General features: G+C 44.8%; 3 protein-coding genes across 4 annotated transcripts in view; 2 read left to right on the top strand and 1 right to left on the bottom strand.

Annotated features, from left to right (window-relative positions):
- Nucleotides 1-8: 8 nt before the first annotated feature.
- Nucleotides 9-11,904, bottom strand: lhfpl5b (LHFPL tetraspan subfamily member 5b). Its single transcript, XM_036532514.1, has 3 exons — nucleotides 11,280-11,904; nucleotides 4,151-4,387; nucleotides 9-701 (listed from the first exon to the last, which is right to left on the bottom strand). Exons 1-3 carry the CDS (start codon nucleotides 11,689-11,691, stop codon nucleotides 691-693), a joined length of 660 nt encoding a protein of 219 aa, XP_036388407.1. The 5' UTR covers nucleotides 11,692-11,904; the 3' UTR covers nucleotides 9-690.
- Nucleotides 11,905-13,479: 1,575 nt separating this feature from the next.
- On the top strand, nucleotides 13,480-15,418 carry LOC118780167 (colipase-like). Of its 2 annotated transcripts, XM_036532512.1 has the most exons (3): nucleotides 13,480-13,566; nucleotides 13,821-13,943; nucleotides 15,200-15,418. In XM_036532512.1, exons 1-3 carry the CDS (start codon nucleotides 13,480-13,482, stop codon nucleotides 15,338-15,340), a joined length of 351 nt encoding a protein of 116 aa, XP_036388405.1. In that variant the 3' UTR covers nucleotides 15,341-15,418. The 2 variants fall into 2 exon arrangements, with proteins under 2 accessions (XP_036388405.1, XP_036388406.1); XM_036532513.1 differs by lacking the exon at nucleotides 13,821-13,943.
- A 4,837-nt stretch (nucleotides 15,419-20,255) lies between these two features.
- LOC118780532 (kinesin-like protein KIF21B) overlaps nucleotides 20,256-23,265 on the top strand; it is a 53,426-nt gene continuing 50,416 nt past the window's right edge. The window contains exon 1 of the mRNA XM_036533077.1: nucleotides 20,256-20,640. Within this exon, the coding sequence (XP_036388970.1) occupies nucleotides 20,600-20,640 (41 nt within the window). The 5' untranslated portion in view covers nucleotides 20,256-20,599. The remainder of the gene's footprint in view (nucleotides 20,641-23,265) is intronic.

Raw genomic sequence — 23,265 nt, forward strand, 5'->3', positions numbered from 1 at the left:
GCTGTGCTTTCTGTTAAATTATCAGCTTTCTTTTCTTGATTCCAGTTTTAACAGCTTTCCATGATTTCTGACTGTTGTATTATCCTTTGAACTGTGATGAGACCACTGGACTTGAATATGCCTGTATTAAGAAATTCCATAATGGGCATCTTTGATAAGAATTTTCTGTCACATAAAACACATTTACATAGTTACGTTTCGACGATGTGTAGGGAATCACTCAGGTCACCTAGAGCAACACAGAAGTAAACAGCAATACACTCTATGAATGGAAAATGGCAACACACACACACACACTGTATGAATGTACAATCAAAATGGTGCCGCTTCCTTAATGTCTCCCTCTATATAATGGAACACTGTGATTGTAGTGAGTTTCCTTCAACAGCTGTGGACAACACCACCATTTTTATAACAGCCTGGATACAGCCGGAAAGGCACAGATTCACACCCGCATATCATTGAGTTTGGGATATGGTCCAACCAGCTGCCCTTCTGTAAAACATTGAAAGCACACTAAATAAAGCATAAAGCTGTAAAGCTGGCGCCTCTGTTGGTCCCTTGAGATGGCTGAGGTGTGAGCCACCTGAACGTGTCGCCTGCATCACGGAACGCCTCTCAGGCTTCTGCAGGGATGACACCGTGGTGACGTATCTCCGGATTCCAAGCCCCCCTCTCAAACCCTGGCACTCAGGCATTTTCTGTAATGGAGAAAGACCAGAAAATGCATCACTCTCTTTGAAGGTTGTCTGCTGGGAGGCCACCAAAGCCCATACCATTGGGAATCGATCTGGAGAAATACTCTCTGCTGGTGTTTCTACTCTGGGATAAAAGTGACCACAGTAGGTGAGGTGCAGAAAGGAGTGGCTTGTGTGAAGACAGGTAATGTGATCCAGCTAAAGGCTAAAATATCTAAATTTCTGTTGAGGTTTCAGTGCAATTATGCTGTTCTTCCTTGCACGATGTCAATGGGATAATGACAGAGATTCTCCCAGAGGACATTTCCCCTCAACATTTAGTCATGATATGTGTTACTGTGGCCATGCACCCGTGTTCCTCTCAACTTTGACTAACCCAACAATCCAAGACTGAAAAAAGAAGTGCAGAAAGTACAGAAATATAATGACAATGATGGTATGACTTGCAGGTCACTACAAACCATAAAAGCCTTTTAGACCTCTGCCCAGGATCATCTTTTCCCTTTTTGGAATGTGTTAGTAACATAATTGTAATTTGTGAGATAATTTTTGAAGGTGAAATGATGCCATTTCATTGGCTGCAGCTAGCCCACCGTGCAAACAAGTGAGTTCTGATTGTCTCATGAATTCACATTGTGATAGCTGCTGATTTGAAGTGCTGTTTTTCGCAGACGCGAAATATATAGCTGGATATTTACTGAGGCAGTTGTGGGTTTAGTACCTTGCCCAAGGCCCAAGGGTACAACAGCAGTGATTGAACCGGCAACCTTTCGGTTACGAGTCCTGCTCCTTAACCACTAAGCTACACTGCCACCACTATGCTTCTCTGTCCTCTGGATTGTGCAGTGGAGCAGCACATGGTCAGTTTCCATACAAAGGCCTTTGGAGTGGCAGGAATTATTTTTGATTTTGGCTATTACAGGAACATTAATTTATTACCTTCGTATGAAGCATTCCATGTGAACTGCGTCTTAAAACAGGACATTTTCATGGCCAATTGATACTAATATGAAATTTTTTACTGAGTCCATGTTTGCGCTTTGGTTTAATATCAGCTATAGCAATAGAAAATGATAATGTGTATTTTAATTTTGTGTTTAACCAGCCAGGGATGTGGCAAAAAAATAATTTGTCTACAAATAGTTCCTTACTTTCTCAGAGATGCTGGAGATGTGTACTGATAAGAGGCCATAATAAAGGAACTTTTCTGTGTTGTGCTGAGACTAAGAGGCTCTATGAGATTGTGTTGCTGTGCTCAAGTAGAAAGAAAAAAGATAAATGATGTGCTGAAAACATTAATTAAGATGCAAAATGCTGAACATTTCCTGCACCTGCCTGTTAGCACGATATCTCATGAAGACAGGCAGAATAAGCAGTCCAAGTAATGGAGTTCTGTGGGATTCTCTAAATTAGCAATTGCCTGCTACAGAATGTGAAACAAAATCTGTGCTGTTGTGAATAAGTTGGAAAAAAACGTGTGAAGTATTCACTGCAGTTTAAAAAGGGGTAAATGCTAATCTATGCAAGGCCTCGAACAGTATCTTGTTAATGAAGACATGAAGATAATATTACCTAAATTACATATACTTACTAAAATACATATGTTTGTCTCAGTTCCATGGACTGTGTGTCTCACATTATGAAGTTAAACTGTATTGTGTAGCGGAGTCTGCTGTTGCGGCTTGTTTGCAGTAGTGTTGGGATGCAGTCTGATACGCGGGAGCTGTTTCTGATTGGGGCAGCATGATGAATGCCCCACGGCTGTGTGATTTAAGACTCCGTAGGTTGCCGCCCACTTTTGGTCCATTTCTTTCCCTTTATTGTTCTCACTGGCGGTTTTTTTGTGTGTGAGTTTAAATGCATTTTTAATGACAGGACTCTTTTGAAGTGGGTGAGTTGGGCTTTCTCATTAGGAGCGATAAGCCCCAAACGCTCTCGTCATGGCGCTAATGAAGGGCTGGCTGGTGGAAGGTAGCCAGCGTGAGATGAAGATCTCTGAAGTGCCCATCTCAGGATCGCTTCTCCACAAGGGGGGGGTAGAGTTGATTTTATTTATTTCATTCTTTTATATTGGCTTCTTGTGTTATCATTGGTTTGTTGTTACGAGTAAAGTGGTTCTTGACTTACGGAATGACATCTTTCTTGGTAACCATGGGGGAGGTGGAGTTGGAAATGACAGAGCTGCTCTGTCAGCTTTCCTGGCTCTCACTGTGTTACACTGGCAGGTGACACAGGCTGCTTAGCCGGTGCAAGCTCCTTTCAGCCACGGTGGCCTGCTTCTCTTGTGCCCTGGCTCACATCACCTGAGGCACTGTTGGCTACAGGTGATCTGCTGTCCCTAAATCTGGACTCTATATGTTCATACTTAGCCAAGTCATGAACATGTAAACACCCATGAGATCATTTCTATGTCCTTCACAGCTTGTCTGGGACAGCTTTAGAACATGGCTCTTCACTGTAATATAGCAAGCTGACTTCTGAAATTTGGGCTGCTTTTAAAAAAAACTTGGTTTGCTGATTTCTTGGGGGTATTGCTATGGGCACCTGACTAACTGAACTTGATTGGATTGGAGTTGCATTTGCTTTGTACTCAGACCTAACCCAATGTACATCAGTTACAGCTGATGTCCTGGCAGCAGAGTGGTATAATGATAAGGACCAGTGTTTGTGGCCTAGAGGTTGCTGCTTTGATTCCTAGCTGGAGCAATGCTTTCACTTAGTAACTGAACCTGAATATTCCAGCCATGTAAATGGGTGATATAATAAGTTGCACAGAGTAAGGGCATCTGCTTCAACAAGTACACAGTGTACTGTAAACTAGTAGGAGTAAAATGCCAGAGTGAATTTGGCAGCACAAGAGCGATTCTGTCGGCATCTTTTGGCACATCAAGACAGTGCACATCTGCACAGGAACATCTCTGGGGAACGTATCGATGTAAAAATGGAAAGGGGAGTGTTTGCTGGTTTGGCAGGAGATGAGATTCATACTGATGAGAGCAGACACTAATAAGCAGAGGCTCCTGCAGTTATTAGTTCTGGAGGCTTTGGGAAGTTTGGGATGCAAGCAGTATATTTTTGATTGAAGTAAGTATGATCATGTTCACCAGTTGAACATGGTGACATTAATATGATTGTATCAGTTAATATGGTTGAGTTGATTTAATACTCTCATTTCCATACTACGTATTGGTAGTTTTGAATACAAATGCTGTCTGCCCTCTGCCCCCCCCGTGGCAGGTAAGGGTACTGCAGTAGTGTTCTACCATGTAGTCCCAAGCTCACTGCTCTTACTACAAAGTCACACAGTTGCTGGTGACTGAGAAAAACCTGCCAGACTAGAATCCCGTAGAACAGCTGATGTGGGTTGCATTTACAGGTCCAATGGATCACATGCCACCTGCAGCTAGGGGGCGCTGTGGTTTGAAAGCACACTCTCTCAGATCTCAGCTCACCTGCGCCCTCCACCTGGAAGTCATCAGGCAGCAACTTGTCCTGCCGGTTGCCAAGGACGAAGGCCAGGAAGGACAGGATGAGGGCGTCCAGGATGCTGATGATGGCCAGGATGTAGGCCCAGCGCACCGTGCAGTTCCCGATGGTGTACTTATCCGTGCGCTCGCCACACATGCGCTTCACCTCGGGAGAGTCCCAGCCGTCCGGGTAGATCATGCAGCCCATCACCATGGTAACAGCTAGAGCGGGAGGGAGGAGAGACAGCAGAGACCCTGTTAAAGGCAGGGTTTGGATAGATAGCACCCTGCCCCTGAACCTCTGCTCAGCATGGTTGAGTGAGGGGTTATGTATCAGTACTTTATGGCCATTTGAACAGGAGACACAGGGATAAGTGCGTTTGGAGTCATACCTTGGTTTGATACTCGCATATGATGTAGAATGTAGAATGACTACATCGGACACTTTATTAATTTCTCGAAGGGTTGCCCACTTTCTTTATGCTGACCTGGATTTAAATATCAAGCCCTTTTTGAATGTCTTCAGGGATCTCTGCATTACTTTAAAGTTCCAATGAAGAACACATGGCAGATAACAAGCTGGGTGAAGTATCGTTTTTCAGATGGCAACTCTAGAGGCTCTTGAAGGTGTCAGATCTTGGTCTGATACACTATCCCCAAATCCCAAAGGCGCCGAAGCAACAGCTCTAGTAACAACAATGGGCCACTAACAGTGATGTCATCCCCAGCTGAGATATCTCGCTGTCCAGTGCAGGAGAGCCTGGTCCATTAGCATGGTCTGCTCTTAGGAATTAGGGGCTGTAGTATAGTAGCATGGTTTACTGGTATAGGCTTAGAGTAATCTACAGCTGTGAAGGTCACTCATGGTCTCTAGAGCCAGAGATGTCATAAATTGCTCTCAACCTCTCTGGTATTAAAAGAGGGTATCATTCAATCCTTAAACTGCTCTATCCTCTGAGGAGGGAAGCAAGAGGAGAGAAGTCTGGATGGCCACACAGATTGTCACCTTGCTGCTTTAAGGGCCCAGTAGCACTTAGGCATTTGCAGCTAATATGAGCCTGTCTGTGTGTCTACTGCCCCCAGTTGGCTGATGTATGTCCTCTAGTTTCTCTTGGTACACTAAAACTACCTTGGTCCCAATATGATATTCCACGCTGTTACTCATCACAATGAATCTGATTTCCCCAGTCGTGTACACATCAAAACTCCTACTCGTGCCTGTTTTTGACTATTGCCTGTTTCTGTTTTTGACAAGAGCAAACTTGGATAAACCACAGACTTGTGTTCATAAGAGCTGGCTATTTATTGTTTCCTATTTGTGCTATGCTAACCAGGGTAATGATCTTAACAGATGCAAAACTGGGCCCAGGAAATGCCACTGATTGTGGTGGTGGCTTCATTCATACCTGCTTCACTCAGTCTGTAGAGGGGCAGTAAGACCAGCTTGCTTTGTCACGTCCATACACTTTGTGAGTTTACCAATATGGTTTAAGTTGGCACTGTTATACCGAAACAAAGTAGTGGGTATTTTCTGTGTTTCTGAGGTCCAGAAAACCTTCAGCAAGGCTTGGCACAGGCTCCTTTCCTTGTGGAATTTAGTGATGCTTTCATTAAAGCAGACCCTGCTCTTCGTGTGCCGCCCATGTCGGCTTTATATTATTTGTTATTATTTTTATCTCAGTGTTTCCTCATAATCTGCTGCTCGACCCTTACAGGCAGTAACCGCCTCTCCAGGGAAAAGAGGCTCGTTATGAGATCGGCTGCTGTCATATTTTACAGCTGCGCTCTGCTTCATGGTGCATGACTGTTATGTTCTGTAATGACAAGCTGAAAATGAGCTGCTACGAAAGCTAATTGAAAACTTATTTGGATTTCTTTTTTTTAAAAAAAAAAAAAAAAAAAGATGACAGAAATTAAGGATTCACTACCGAACCCCCGGAGGAGAACCCTTGTTTCCATAGCAACCCCTAATACCTTGCCTCCCCTCTTTGACGCTGGCAGCAGGTTTGGCCGCCCGTTCTGGCCCGTGTCGCGCCAAGGCTTTACAGGAGAGTTTCCCCCGCTGCCTGGCCACTCTCCCGCCAGCCAACTCATTAACTGCCCTGGTAATGAGCCCCAGCCTGTTCTGAGGGCTGGGATTTTGAAGGCGGCCGGCTTTGCCTCCTCGCTGCGCAGCGAAATGAGGTGCAGTTAGTATGATGGGCGGCTTGTTCCGCCAGTTCGCTCGGGCTGCGGTAGACCCTGTGGAGCTTGTTTGTTTGGTAAATGGGATGGTATGGAGAGCAGGAGTAGCCTAATGGCAGAGAGTGGGTTCCCTCTGAGCACAGTGGAGTGTGTGTGTGGGGGTGGCACTGATACTACCATTCACTGCTGCATTAAAGTGTAGTTAGTTAATTACATTCTCTCAACACTGAGGGGGACATATTACCCCTCACCCCCCAAAACCCATGCCCATACACACAACACATTTCCATCACCCATGGTCTGGTCCAGCTCCATGATCTCGGCAGACACCAGTCTGTCTGAAAAGCCCACTGAGTTTCCGTGGCATTATCTCATGGTGCAGTTAGAGGAAGTCCTTCCCACCTCTCTCACACTGACAAAGAAGTGCAGCTGTTTCCTTGCTCAGAAACTGGAACATGGTTACTTTCTAGCATTTAGCCACTTAACTAGATGGAAAACCAGCCCAGCTTTGGGGGAGCATCATTTGGTCTGTAAGGTTAGACAACCAAAGCTCTTTTTTCAACATTTTGCCATTTTCATTCACTTGTAGCTAGTTAGCTTGTAAGTGCGGAAAAGATGTTAATTAAAGTGAAAAAATGAAAGAAAAAAAATTATGTCTCCATCTGGCTGGACAAGTTCAATATTTATTTTAAAAATAGTTGCAGAATTTGCATGCTGTTTTACCATGCTCCTTCCTCATTCATCCTCTGACAAGGTTCAGTAAAACACACCTGCTCAATGTAATGTAACCACAACCTGACCAGCGGCATTCCAAGCTTTTAACACCAGCTCACCTCCAGCTGTCCGAAAGTGGAAACATGGCCATGTTCAAGAGAACCAGAACACCTATGAGCCTGTTAAGTACCCAAGGGTGCTTCTCTCCAACTGTGTAGCCCATACTAATGTTTGGAGTGTGAGTGGAAGATGTGGCCAAGGTATGCTTACAGAGTCATGAAAACATTGACAGAAAATTTAATGAAATATACTTCTGAGGATCATCAGATATCAAATATCATTGATCATAGTGTACGGTACCATACTTAATCACAACTCATCTGTCAGCTTGACTTTTTGTCACCCGGGTGCTTATTACAGCACACTGGCCTGGTTTGTCTTCTGTGTAGAGGGAGTGAGAGGGTGAGGGTGGCCGCACAGGTGATGAGGCTTTATCTTGCGTTGAAAAGTCTCTATTACTGTTGCCAGGCAACTGTTTTCAGAGCAGCCGTTTGTGTCTGTAATTAGAAAGGGCACTGAGTCAGTCCTCCTTGATTAGGTTTCACGGCGGTTTTTCAATCACGCATCCGCGACTCGGCTCAGCGCTGGAGCCGCCGCCTTGGTTATTTATTTACAGGCGGCTCAGGTTCGCGGCGACGGGGCGAGAAGAAGCCCAGCTGCTGCCAAGGTCCCGGCCTGCAGAGCTGCCGGGCTCACGCTGAGATGGGCATGTTACCTAACTTGGCCAAAGCCCTCCTGACAAGCAGGGCAGAATCTGCCTTGTTAGTCTTCATTCACCGCTCTTCATTCATCCATTCATCATCCGTCCTTTGGTGTCACCTCAGACAATTGTGGAGGATGGTTCAGTTCACCTTGCTGAGCTAAGCTTGTATTTTGCCTCTTAATCTATGACTTGTTTGTTTTTAGTGGCAGTCTTTCAAAAACAGGGACAAGATGCAGTCGTGTACATTTGAAAATGACATCTGGTTATGACCTGCTGTTCCCAGTAACCACATTAATTATTATAGAATGTTTCCTGGAACTTTTCACCCTTATCATTTCACCACTGATATCTCACAACTATAATTAAATTTTATCCAAACACCTAAAGAGACAGATTACTTAAGAATCACTTTATTAAAGTAGCAGTGGCATGGCTTTCAGGAGTGTATCCTCGGCTCAATTTGAGCCACAGATGTATGGTAATACCAGCTCTCGAGCAACGCTTAGCCATGTGAAAGGGTTAAAACGTGCTTAAAGGCGGTGGAGCGAGGGCCTCCAGACATGGGGAATTAGAGCCCATTACAGTGGGCATTCCTCCCGGGGAGAGAGCACTAACCCAATCTAACGCCATCTGTGCTCCGCACCGCTGACCACCACTCTCTGAAATACGTTTGCGTTGTGAGACTTAACACTTCCTGATTGTCTCACTCTCACGTTAGCTGTTGGATTGTGCACTTAAGATGTAATTACCAGGGGGGTCGTGCGAAGTCCACTGCACCCTACCCCCCAAAACTCTGGGAGATGAGAGGGATTATTCCCCTCCCTGGATAGGGCCAGTATGGGATGATGACCATGCAGTGACCCTACATTCACGGGGACAATAGAATCTCAAGGACTCACTACCACACAGCGATAAAGGCTTGCACCGTGCATACCACTTGTGGTTCATATGAAGAGAACCTCATTTTATACACTGTCAGAGAGAGAAAGCCAAACCGGGGTCACCCGGCTCTGCTCTGATGGATAAGACAGGGTGAGCACTAATACAGCAGTAACTACCCAAGGTGAAAGTGGATCGCCATCCTCTCAGACTCTTGAGTTTAAAAACCCTTAAAAGCTCTGATCTGTTCTGTTTCTTTCTTCTTGTGCAGCACAGATCAAAAGCATGAGTGATGATGTGCATTTTCTCTACATAGCTGACCTTGGTCTTTAGCTCTGCCAGCAAAACCTACCTCTCGGCATCTAGTGCAGATGGCAAGGAAGCTGTTAGAGACCTGAAAAGGGGGAAGTCATACAGGTGATACAAGACGAGACAGCAGCAGTGAGAGCAGAGTACCTGTTTTCGCCTGTAACTGATAAATCTGGCTCCTGTGGCCATGCTGCAGACACTGCCAGGACCTTGTGTTCTCTGTGTTCACAGTGATCCAATTCGCTGTAGAGCTAGTTTCGCACTGGACGTCCATCAATATGGTAGTTACTGCCTCTATAACTGTCCACATATTTGTCACTTCTTGTTATGAAGTTCGTGACAGGTACTTTGGGGTCAGGTACCTAATTTTTGCTTGTCGCTTAATGTCTTGGAAGCTCGCCAATGCCTCCTTAAACCACAGCAACCCTCTTCAATCTCAGACGGAATTCTCTCTTAAATGAGCAGTTACCCTTTCTAACCATTAGTATGAGAAATGGGTTAGCGTATTATTTTAGCAGAGAAGGGAAAAAGATCCAGTGTTTATTGTCAGTATGTAAGTTGTTTTCTAAAACAAGTCATGAATAGCTGGCAGTTTTCCAGATTGGTATCAATTACCTATTCAGATCTGAGAGGAATGGCATAACCGATGGATTCAACAGCGAACGGCTATACTAAACAACAGCAATATCCATTATACATGAAATGCTGTAATTCTCTTGCTGCGAAACGGATGGTTATTTCTGAAACGATTAATTGCCTCCGTTTATAAAGCACTTGTCATTAGGAAAATGTGAAAGATCAACTTATTGTAAAACCGAACACGTTTGCCGAGAAAGGAAATAGCAGTGTGAAGATTGACGTTTGGAGTATGTCCGTGTCACTCGATTGCGAATTGGAACTTTTCCAGAGATCCCAAAAACGGCGTTGGGTGTATAGTGCATTGTGTTAATTGGACACCCCGACACTCGCAATTAGACCTCGCACGGCAGCACGGGGTTTTGCAGCGTGATCCAGCGGTTAATCAACTCCACAGCATTAACGCGCGACCACTCCCAGCTCAATTAACACTCTAGGTCTGCAGCAGAAACCGGATTTATAATAGCCAGCTGCGTGGACAGGTTTGACAGCATGGTGAATGTGGTACCTAATTAAAATGGAACCATAATTAGAGTATGCAGAGTGAATGACAGATGTGGACAGAGGGGGCGATGTCTTTAATGTATTCCACACTTGTGAATATCCATGCAAATTCTACTGTTCGTGGTCCACAGAATAAAAATCCCTTTTACAAGGTAGAATATATAAACGCTAATTACAGAGCCGCTCTGCAGGGTTTCATTTGTTTATCCTGACACTGGTGCTTTTGTTAGAGTGTACGAATATTCCCCTCAAAACAGAACTTGATTCAATGGGATCTGTGGAGTAATTTTATAGCAGGCTTTGTTACTCCAAAACCTACTCCGTACTTAACTGCTTGCAGACGCTTCGTGTTGGTTTAGTAACTCGTAATGCACCGCGCAACTGGTTATTTTAAAGCTTCCTACAGCATGAGTACTCTCATCAATAAAGACTAGATCACCTAATATATCTATGTTAATCGTGATTGCACATCATTAAGTTCCGGTCCTTTTGTCGTCGTCGCTACTTAATTTCGTTCAGGGGAAGAAGCCTGTCACTGAGATCATTCGCCCTATTTATTCGCCACACTTACTTAAGGTGTGTTGTCTGCATCGCATGTACGTATGATGCAAAGCATTAAGTCACCAGTTCAAACTTCAACAAACAACAGTGCTGTGATTTCTTATTGTTAAATGTGATGTATTGATCCCTCCTTGGTCCAGTTTACACACTTTTGTCAGTAGGGAACCTGTAGCGGTCCAACGCGGGGACACAGGCTGCAATTTTACTTGGAGCCTCGCTTATCTAAGTGATAATAGCGGAGAGGATCGTGTGACCCCACTGACCAATACCCCCATCTACATACATCAGCTGATAAGAATGTCTTCCTTCGACCCCCCCCCCCCCCCCCCCCCCCCCCCCATAAACTTTACTCGCAGATATGAGCACAGCACACCCATGCGCACTGGCACGTTCACACAGAGAAGGAGAGAGGATTGTAATTTTTTATGGTGTATGACTTCAGTACAGGTTATTTTCAGAGGGTATAACACAACACAACTGCACATACAGGTCAAGCGATAGCCCGCTTGCAACGAACTTGTGTTTTTTTTAATGTTTCCTATTGATGAGGCGGACGTGGCTTACCAGACGCCAGCTGCATCCACGCGCAGATCTTGTAGACGCTGCCGGCGTTGCAGAAGAAGAAGAGGCTGAAGCAGACGATGCAGCCGACAACCAGCAGCATGGACGTTCCAACGAAGAACATGGCTGTCTTGAAAGCTCCCGACGGGATGGAGGCAAAGTCCAAAACGCTGCCTTTACAGATGAGCTCTGAGGTCAGAGCGTTGCCTATACAGTAATGGAACAGGCCGAAGTACCCTGCTTGGGGGGTGTTAACGCTGTCCCCAATCCAGTAAGGCTGTATAAAGACCACCACGGTGATGATGGCAAAGCATATGGTGAATATTGCCCACAGCACGCCTATCGCTCTCGCATTCCTCACGTAGTTGGTGTGATAGATTTTGGCAGCTTCTTGGGCAGGTAACATTTTCTCCATCTTGAGAAGAGGCAAAAGGAGGCTGAAAGCCCAACAACTAGGATAAATCAGACGCGTTGGGGATCTAAGGATCACTTGCAGGAACGAAGACAAATACAGAGAGTTTCCTGCTCTTGCTCTTCTTTCAGAGTGCCTTTCTTCCCTTGCGTTGACTGAGATCCCCAAGTTCACCGAAGCGTCTGGGGGAGTCGCCGCTTTTGGGTTGCCTCGGAACTACCGGAGCTTCCCTTTCACTCTTCTTCACAATGGGATTTCGTCAGCCACAGTAGTATTTCTTTTCCATAGAACATCGTCTGTCGCTGTTTCCTCACATTTGAATCCTCACTTCATTTTGTTGTGACATATCTAAAAAAATAGTGAGGTCTATTACTTACATGTGACGTTAAAGGGAGGAGTGGCAACGCGCGCTGATCCGCTCTAATACTCACAGTCCATCTGTTGATTGCGGCAGGGTCGCACCAGCCTGACTCACTAGCGAGATCAATGGCCAGATTGACGGTCAGGCATTCAGCACCACGGACAGCTCCATCCCAGGAGTGGTGACGTGTCTCTGACGCGGCTCTTTCGGGAAGGGCGGAGTGAACTAACGATCTCCAAATACTAAGCACAAGTGGGCGTCATACTATTACCTGAAGCCTTGAAGAAGTCAATAACTTAACGTGTTTTTTTGTGTTGTTAATCCTGTTAAGAACCCGATGATATATCGGTCTATCTGAACTGTAACTTTGAGGTTGGCTCGGATGCAATATATCTAACATCCAAAAGCATATGGTGTATAAGTAATCTGTAAAGGTTATTTCAAAAATCGAACTGTAGTAGTATATGTACCAGAGCCTGGGGATAAAAGTAAAATTAAGGTTTAGAAAAAGCAAACGGTTGACTCCTGTCAATATTCAGCAGTTTGCGTCACAACTCTTTGAAGGTGCTAGGAGTGGCATGTGTGCCAACAGGATGTGGTGAAGAGTAAATAAATAATGGTAACTCTGCCTGGGTGCTAAGGTAACTTCAAACAATGTTTTCCCAGTGAAATTATTAATTCATCAGTAGGACCATGATAATACATTTTATCTACACAATGTCTAGCCTATGATAAACAACAAAATGTTCAGATATTAAACGTTTTAGTTATCTTTTAATGAATTTGAATAATTTACATGTAGTACAAATGTTTAAAATGTGACATTGGAATTTTGCTGCATGTCTTCCAAACATCAATTCAGTTTAATACAACACTTGTGTTTTTCAGATTCAGGTCCCCAATTGCTGTGGATGCCACAGGCTTTTTTTCGGTTTCCCCCACAGTACAAGAGAATTTTGTGTGCCTTATTTCTGGGTGCACACGCAGTCCACTTTAGACATAAAATTAACCACTTCGACCGGTTATTTCACAACAGCACTTTCTTCACTAACTGTGGCTATAGAGGGGTGTGGTCATAGTAACTTGGAATGCCCTCAGATAGTTGCAAATTTGAATTTAAAGCCACAAGGCACAGGAACTCACTGCATGCAGTAAATATTTAGTTGTGTAAGTGGAGAATATGTAGGTTATGTAATTTTCCCTGGATAAGGTGGTCCGCTTGGCACCTAAACACTTGTTATACCAATTCACATGCTCTTCCACCTGTGGCGTTCTTATCATTTGTTTTTCTTTTCTGTGAACTGACCAGGTGTTGCTGCTGGGAGGGCCTGTGTGATGTGTTGCCACAATGGTGCATTGTGGGAAGGCTTGGGCAGCTGTATATAAGAGCCCCTGACCCCTTGCGGCTGGAGGAGTGAGGACAGAACGCCATGAGGTGCCTGCTTGTGATTGCGCTGTGTGTGCTGGTTGCCGTCCTGGCTGCCCCGCCCCATGAGAAGGGCCTGATCATCAACCTGGTGAGTCTCTCAACCTCCTTCCCTCTGTCTCACTCTATCAGCCTCCCTCCCTCTGTCTCACTCTCTCAGCCTCAGCCTGTACCGTGTGTGTGTGTGTGTGTGTGTGTGTGTGTGTGTGTGTGTGTCGGACTGGAATTGTTTGACCGCATGCTCTCTGTGTGCATTCGTGTTTTTCTTTCACATACGTATGCTGACCGTATGTGTTGTGTGCGCATCCCAGTCAGCACATCTGACCGCCTGTGTCTCTTCTGCAGGACAACGGTGAGCTGTGTGCCATCAGCATGCAGTGCAAGAGCTCCTGCTGTCACCGGAGCAGCGGCATAAGTCTGGCACGCTGTGCCCCCCAGGCTGCTGAAAACCAGGAGTGCTCCAAGAAGGTATGGCACAGCTTGGAACTGTGTGGTACGACGTGGCATAGTGAGGGAAGCTGTGGCTCGCTGGAGTAGAGGAGAGGGTGGGACAGGAGCTTTGAAGTCATGGACGTCTGCATCAAGGCTGCGCCCCCAACGGGATTAACAGCAGAACAGATCAAGGCCAGGTCAAACGCTCCCAGAGCAGTAAGGTCTCAGCACCAGACTGGAGCTGGGTAACTGGATCAGATTAGGCCAGTTAAAAATACCATTTCAGTGGTGCGGCTACTCCTTTTCCATTCATACGTTATGTGGAAGGCAGATGTTTCATCTGACCCAGCGCAACGTGAGCATGAGACACAGACCTCAACAAATTCATAGAGAGTATGAATATTTTGTCCCAGACTTAATTGGTTGTCGTTAGGATTTGTTTAGTTTTGTCTTTGAAAGGTTTGCTGTTTATAGTGTGTTTTGTGTTTTACCTGTCTGCTCTCTTCATGCCGTAACCATGGGTCAGCCAGGCATTTCTCCTGGTGTCTCCATGCTAAAATCAGAGAAAACACTTGGTTTCTACCTTTGAATGGAATTCCCTCTTGGGGGGGAGTCGTCCATCAGATTGGCAAAGACCAAACCAGTAACAATCAACAGCACCACCCTGTGGTTAATTTTCATAATATTACTTGAAAGAGCAAGCGTAATGTAGAGTGGCCATTGCATTTACGTTTACATTTAATCATTTAGCAGATGCTCTTATCCACAGTGACTTACAAAAGTGCATACAAAATAGTTATCTTAAGAACAGAGATGATACTAAATCATAAGTGTCACAATCTGATATTAGGAATTATTCCATGGCATACCACATTGCGTTAAGTGCCATATTAGATCCAGGAGGAATTTGAGGATATAGGAAAGCCGACATGTGATTATCAAAATTATGACTGCACCCAAAACTGATCATGGTGATATTAATTATTTTCTAATGTTGTGCGCATTCATTTGTCATTCTAAACTAAAGGGCTTAACTGACACTGAAACTGCATTAATATCTGGCACTGAATTTGCATGGCTTATATTTTTATGTATTGTCAATTTATATAGTTGGCTAGTTATTGAAATGATTAAAATGATGTACCTGGCTCAAAGATACAACAGTAGCACTCCCACCTGGACAATTCTTCAAGCTACTGTCTGGCACAGATTTGCCAGTAAGAATAAACCCAACAGCAAACAGAGAGATCTTGTGACTAACCTGACCTGGCCCGACCTTTCATCTCCTGCAGACCCTGTATGGCACCTACTATCGCTGCACCTGTGAGAGCGGCCTCAAATGCAAAGGTGATATCAGCATCGGAGGCTCCATTACCAACACCAACTTTGGAATCTGCGTAGACCCAAACAGCAAGGAGGCCAGCGCCAACTAAGGAAAGAGCCGATAATAGGGCACGATACGATGCTGAGTGCCCCACCCCCCCAACAACAATGTTAGTCACAATAAAGAAGATCTGTTGGGCCGTTGTGACTTCTGCTGTCGGGTCTTTTCTAATGGGTCCCTCAGGGCTGTCTGAGGGTGTGTAAGGGTGAGCTGTGCAAGCGGTGTTACATCCCACGCATCTCAGAAAACAGCTGCAGGGGTCTGATAGCAATCACAGCTTCCCCTCCAGTGCTTCTATGATCGTTTCTGGACAAAAGATACAACATTCAAGCTGCTTATGCTCTGGAGACTTTTCTGTGCTACCAATAGTATATGATGTAAGCACGGGACAGAGCACAGATCAGTTTAAAAAGAAAAGATAAAGATCTACAGCTTCTACCGTCCTCCTAATATTACAACATTCATCCCAGGTACAACAGTAATATAACTCTTTTCCCTCATTACACAGCAAAGTAGGGACAATAAATTTCCATAACATGAAAAAATGATGGCTTTCTTATGAAAAGACATATGAACCGTTCCATTTGCATTTACAGAAATCTGGTCTCCTACATGTCATTCCATTCCGTGTAACGTTTTACATATTGTCATGGAAACATGCATGATAACCAGTGCATATATGCTTGAATACACACGCAAGTGCAATATAGCAATACAACGTACCCTTCATAAAAACTACAAAAATAAGGGAAAGTGTGTAAAAATAAGGGAAATATTCTACGTCATCTCAAAAAAAACTTTCAGTTAAATGTATTTTTAAATACGAAACGGTGTACTTGACATTCAATGCCTTATGGCTTCTAATGAAAAATAATTACAGAATTACACAGTATTATTACCTGCAGCAGAATACCAGGCGCAACAATGCAGCAACCCTCTGAGACCAGACAAGAAAATCAATAAATGTCTCATTTGCCTCAAGGAGCGGTTAGCTGTCCTTTTCATGAATTATCTCCAGACACGCGTGGCGACGCATTGATAGCACCATCTGTCCAAACTGAAAACGATTTCATTGAGCTGCGTTAAATTACCAATGCAGCCAAATAAAATGAACTACGATCCCCAAAAAACAAAACAGATTGTGCAATATCATAGTGTTAATTGACAAAGGGTATTATTATTTTATCTTCTTGTTTAATTATAGGCCTAATGTAAGTAGTTACAATGGTGATGATAACAGTGATGACGATGATAATGACAGTTACTCTGATCCTAAAAAATGCATGAGCTACAACGTAAAAGGAACCCCGGCAAGTAAAAAATGACAAAGGGAAAAAAACTCAAGTGATTCCGTTTGTTCTCCCTGAGTGAAACGTTCTCATATGAAATGACGGAGAAAGGACCGCTTGCCTGGTCACTCAGCATGTGTGATCCCAAAACTTACAGTGCGATACATTGCTGGAAGTAGCATACCAGATAACTCTCGGGGACCACCGAAGCAAGTTATCCGCAACTCCTTCATTAAGAATGACCGGACCTTGTGGAGTGTTTAGCTGGTACAGTCAAAATTCACTCTTTAGTGCACCACTTTGAAATATTGACATTTTAGCTGTGTAGTATTTCCACATGGATCATTTAAAATGTTTTGCAAACTATTGATCAACTGCGCTCGACCTTTTTTCATTTCCGTTTCTGTTTTTGTGTCCACTACTGGTATCTGAGCTTTTTCGGTGATTCAGCGCTCTTTCAAACCAGTCCGGCTCAGTTCACATACGCGTCATAAAAACTAACCACTAGGGTGCGCTAGTACCCTCACTGTCAGCAATAATCAGTAACTTTACTTTTTCAGCCGATATTCAGTAATTCAGCCGTTTGAATGCGTTTTGCTCAATAACTTGAGCTTAGAAGAGACAGGCCCAGGCTGTTGCACGTTATTTTAAGGCATATAAAATTTCTCATATATTGATTTAGAACATCAGCACGACAGCAGGTTGTGCATGAACTAAATCACCTGTGGCACTTTTTCCCGCAGGTGATGACGTGCAGCTTGTCAACGTGGTGTCTTCTACAGCTTGGTGTCGCCATCTGTTAACATTGTAATGTCTTGTTATTGAGAGAGATGGTAGGGAATGAAGGAAAGATAAGAAAGCTTCCCTTAGTTTCCTAGGGTTCTGTTCCTAGTCTCTTTTTTTGGTAATATTGACCAAAGCCCATTCATGAGGCTCTGCCCAACTGACAAGTTTCCTGGAGCCAAGACCTTTTAGCCTCTTTCTGTCTTGTTGTCATTCGAGCTGTCTTTGGATCTGTTTCCGTAGAAACAGAGAGCACTTTAGAGAGGCACACGGTCTGAAGCGGGCTGAGACTTGTGACTTTATTGCCGCTCCTGCCTGCGTCCGACGTGACCTGTCTCATATGCAGAATATTCTTATTCTATTTTTGTACAAGGTCAAGAACATAAGGCAAACAATGTATAAGGACATACAGTCTGGAAAAAAAATTGTTGGTTATTGAGCCTATTTCCTCTATGCAAGTAAGCAGGCTATGTAAGCAGTCACATAATTCCATTCAACTCCGAATGGAGGACAAGGTTCATTAAAGAATTTAAATCGGATTAAGGCCTGGTAAATTTTAAAAATCATGTGGAGGGATTTTGGAATACATCGAAAGATGAGTGCAACAGAAAGCTTTCGCTGTCTCACTGTTCATCTCTCTCTTTCTGTTACGCATCAAATATCACCGCTCAGTGTGGCCCTCTTAGAATTCTTTGGGCATTTGAATACTGTCTAAAGTTAAACTTTCTGAGTTACAGTAATATACCCTTGTAGCAGAGGGTGCAGCTTGCATTTTTCAAGAACAGGGTGATGTTGCTGTCCTGTTGGTGTCCTGTTGTGTAAACATGAACAATGACCTCTGTGAGTTTCACTAATTGTCCAGTGTATCTATTTGTCCTGAATCAGGGCTCCTTCCAGTTTGGAAAGCACTGCAGCATTCCAAAAAGCTCCCTGACTTCCTAGTCCCTCAGATCAGTGCTTGGAATGCGTGCATTTCATATGTGTGCTGCCATTACCTCTCTCAGGTATGATTGCATTCGCGCTCCAGTCTTTGCACAGTTGTGCCGTGTCTTTACAGGCACCTGATTCAGCACTGTACTTCCTCTCCCAGTCCAAGCTCCAGGGCAATATTGTGAAGCAAATCCAGATAATGGCAATTAAGGAAGCCTTTGGACTGTGTTCAGGCATTATCATAAACCTGCTACTGCTGCACGGAGCCGTGGTCTGCCCCTCGCTGTTGGGTAATCCCTTGTAACGCCTCCGATGATCCGCTTTGCAGAAATGTTTTCTTATGCAACACCCCAGTGCACGTTCCTCCTGCCCCTGTTACGTGGGAACTGCACGGACAGGCACCTTGCCGTACGGCGTGTGTGCTGCAATTTGGGCAGAGGGGACGTGTCCTCCTGTCATGACGCAACAGCATTGTGACAGTGGAGTTGGCATGTTTGTCCTGATGGAGGGCGTTGCGTGGTAAGGAGCTCCAGTTTTCCGGGGAAAGCTAACCCATCTAAGGGCAAACCTCCGGCGGGATTGCGGCTGATCCATTCCGCAGCATGTTAATCTGCTCCGGAATCTTGCACACAGATTGTGGAGCGCAGCGGTGCATTAGCTCTGAGCGCTACCCGCCCTCAATAGAGGAGAAAGTCTAAACATTAAATAATGTTTAATCTCATCTCTGCCACGCTAAATCCAGTCTCTGCATCTTAGGCTCTTAAACAATGCCAATGTATTTGAAGCCACAACTTTGGTGTGATGCGTGCCATGTTACCATTTTTGCATGTTTGGTGGCCTATGGTGGTACTCTTGCGGTAGATGCTGAAAGAGAATTTAATTTGTGATGCTGTGCTAGCAATGAATTTCTGAGCAGAACCACATCCCTCAGGGGAAAGTTCAGCCAGCAATATTTATGCAACGTTTTGCAAGTTTTACTTTACATTAGCCCCTGGGCTTCACTTCTCATTTAGCGCTGTTCTGGAGAACTGTGTGTATTTCTGCCTACTAAACTCACTTTAGTACGGTTTCAAGCTGCTGAAGTGCACTTTCTTAACTAGGCGTCACTGGCACAGATATTAAAATAATAGGCCCTACTTGAACTTGCCCACATTATCTGTGAATCCTTGCACGTCAGGTCCGTCACACTGTGTCCAGAAAAAACAATCACTGGGCGGAAAAGGAACGTTGGCGGACAGGGTAAACGGAAGACAGGGTGGAAGAGTTCTTCTAAGAAACACTGTGACTCAGCTGTTGGGCTCACAACACAGAAAGCAAGCTCTCTAATTTCCTTTTTTTTCCTGAAAAATACAGGCAACACGTGGACATACCTCAAACCGACGGACCCCTTAGCCAATGTGTAGCATTGGCCTGGATGTGAACCCTCACTGAAAATGAAATTAAAGTTTCAGCAGAAGCATCGGTCTTTAACTGTCATGTACAAGCCTTCACACAAGATATGTTTCCGTGATTGACTGCTATGCCTGGCATGTTCCGCGGGGACATGTGTAGCTTTTACCACAGGAGTAAATCAATGAGCTCCTTTTGCCCCGTGCATACTGCAGAGCGGGTACGGCTTTGCTCCCACGGCTACGTGTGCCCTTCGACCTAAGAGGCGTTAATCCCTGACCTTTCGTCCCCTTCGGGAGAACCCAAGACATTCCCGCTTTGGGACAGTTTAATGCGTTTCAGATGTTGCAATATGTGACAGTTGTACGGTCGTGCACCGCTGCACAGAACCGGCCCAAGCGTTCTCCCCAAGCACCTTAATTCCACCGGTGCGCTCTAATTGGTCCATTGCGCCGAAGAGGGGCGGGAGATGCGGGCTTCTATGGTCAGGTATCTGTCAATCGTGGGCGCCTGCATCCGCCCCCTCAGCTCACAGCGCAGGAACGCGTTCGCTGCAAGAGAGCGTTCGGTTTGTGTGGTTGGGTTTCAGATGTGAGTTGAGTGACATATTTCACACGCGTAGGACAGGATGTAGCTCGCTAACTGCAGCAAAAGAAGAGGAAAAAAAAGCACAACAGCCTCAACAGAGCAACCCACAACTTCAGAATGGCAGTTAAAACAGCAAGCTGAGGGGGACAGGGAAGGGTGTCTTGCGATGCCCTGTTTTGTGAGAGCAATGAGTGCTTTTAACTTGAACAACTTATTGATTATGTTTTTTTGTTTTTGAGCGAACACTGGATTTCCTCTTTTAGACGTTCCTGTAGCAATCACAGTAAAAATACACTTCATCGTCAAGACAAGCACTGGAACACAAAATAATGGCGACACAAAACGATTGCTGCGTCAAGGTCTGCTTAAGGTAAGTTAAGCTGACATGTCTCTTTGTACCAGCACTCTGGGGTACTCGTCAATTGCTCTCCACTGAGTTTAATTGAACTTCTGCCCACATTTGCAGACTGTCGTCAGGGAATTGATTGTTTATCGTGTTTTCGTGGGCTCTGACACTCTGCACAATGTGTTTTCGAAACAATATTTCTGTAAATCCGTCTCGGCGTGACATGTTAGTCGAAGAGTCGCCGAGTCGCTGGTATGGCTGTTACTGCAGCTCATGACCGTGCTGAACCAAGTTGTCTGGTTGTGTTATTGTATTTGTGGTAATTTGGGTTAACATTAAAGTCAACCAGCGCATTTCTTCCTTTCACCCATTCGTTACGTCAAAGGCTGGTTTAGAAAAATGTGCTGGTGGCTAAACTTTTCGTTTTTCCAGCACAGGTGCATCGCGGTGCGACGCTGTCAGCCAATCTACTGACAATTAATACAGCACTCCGTCCACTTCAGATCCCATCTGGGCTATTGACTTGCTGTGTATTGCAGACTTTTGCATTGGCTTCTTTCCGTTAGGCGCGGTTTCACTTCCTATTTGAACAGTTGTCTGTTCACTGATGAGCAAGAGTTGTTCACAAAACTTTAGAAGTTGCAGCACCCCCCCCTTGTATGTCACCCAAGGGAGCTGATCTCCCTTGCAAAGCAGAAATGCCTTTGTCGAAGAAACAGGTTGAACACCTATTTTAGTCTATAATTTGAGATGAAATGAAGTATTTATAAACACCATGTAGCCTATAATTTCTCGGTTTTCTGTATCCAGTGGCTTTTATGAATTCGATCATGGTTGTTCACCGCTCTTAGGACATAAGTTACTCCGCTCGGACTGCGAGTTTTGTAAGTGTGTGCTAACGGCAGTAAAAGCAAGATTTCACCCCAGTGTGAGCGAGGCAGGATAGTTGTTTCCCCGTCCCCCAAGCAGATCTGGAGGATAAATGAATCTCTTTATTATGCAGGATATTGCGATGCAGTGGCCGCGTCTGTGAGCGTGTGCTGAGTGTGGTTTGTTTTAAAAGTCTTGGCCATCTCTTGAGGCTGCCTCTCAGCAGCAGGAGATTATTAGAACAGTTTGGAGTGTGGCTTTGAGTTATTTCGTTGCGTTCAGCCTCAACGAGAAAACGAGTTCACTTTGCCGGAGGAAAAAAAATGTGAAAAAAGTAGAGCTGGCATCCTACGGATCTGCTGCGTTTTACATCACACAGTGAAAATGCCGTCTAATATTAATACTGGCGATTCACACTCAAGAGGTGACCGCCGAAGTTTTAGACCTCTGAAGAGCTAGGAGTCGGTAGCGGGGCCCACATGTACCAGATGCAAGATGAATCACAAAGAGCTTGTGGCTTATAAAACAATGTCGAACGTAATATTTGTCTGGTACTGCTCCTAATTAGTACAAATGCCAGACTGTTTAACTGTAGAATGTAGAGTGAATTCCCCCAACATCCCTCCCTGTTGAGATTATTCCAGTTGAGTAAGCTTCAGATCGTAATTAAGGGACAGGATATGCACCACGGACACAACCAGATGGAGTGATTGTTTGGCGGCCCGTGGCAGGCAGGGGTTTCGTAAGGTAACTCTTTTGTGGGAGTTTCATGAAAGGCTGTTTTCTCGTAGACGTGTGGGCTATTTGGGAGGTGATTGCAACTGTCATTCAGTATTGCCCTGTGAATGACACCGATCCCCACCTTTACCTTCCCAAGACCACCTCACGCCCAATCTCCCCATTGTTCTCGGCCTTCAAGGAGATGCCTGTTCCATCAGTGCTGTTGCCATTGTAAACTCCCATATTTACATTCTGTCTATGTATATGTTTGTGTGTGTACCCATTTTATAAATTTTTTGTACAAGCATTATGTCTGTAAAAATCATATTAGGTGTGCAAGGGCCCCCTCCTCTTAAGTTGTCTTTTTGGGGGATTTAATGGGCTGGTCTATCTTTTGGAGAGGTTTAATTGGCTGGTGTGATTTTGGAGAGATTTTATTGGCTGGTCTGTTCTTTGGGGGACTTAATAGGCTTATCTTTGGTGGTGTTGGAACAGGGTGGTAGGGCCAATTCAATACCGATGTTCCAGGTGTCAAAGGCAAAAAGGGTAGGCTTCAAAATAGCAAACATTCTGTGTTTTATTGCAGGGCACAATGGAGGGGCAATGACACAAATAAAGTTTTCGAGTGCCCGCTGTGGACTCACCTTTAGTGTTGATGTGAGGGATAGTGTGGGAATTGTCTCACACCAGTCCGTTCCCTGGCTGTGTTGAAGATGTAGATGAAGGGGGCGTGAACTCAGTCATGGCAGTATAAATAGGCTCGGGGGAGAGAAACTGTTTACCAGAACGCACTGCTGATTTTCCTGATAAGAAGTCATCGCAGGAAGCAGCAGCTCTGTGTGTGTTTCGGCCGTGAGACGCGTAACCCCTGGAGTTTAGATCAGACAGCTCCAGCGCGTCCTCAGGAAGTGGACCAGAGGCGCTTCTCCTACAAGTACCAGAAGGTCATTTGCACCAGCATTTGGTGTCCCTCTGTCTGAGCAAATTGAACTGTGGTTCTGTGAACTAGATTAAAAACTGCAGTTTTTAAAAAACTCAAATTTTCCTCCTGTTTTTTTT

This window comes from Megalops cyprinoides, chromosome 7, assembly GCF_013368585.1.
Source record: "Megalops cyprinoides isolate fMegCyp1 chromosome 7, fMegCyp1.pri, whole genome shotgun sequence".
In the NCBI taxonomy this organism is placed as follows: Eukaryota; Metazoa; Chordata; class Actinopteri; order Elopiformes; family Megalopidae; genus Megalops; species Megalops cyprinoides.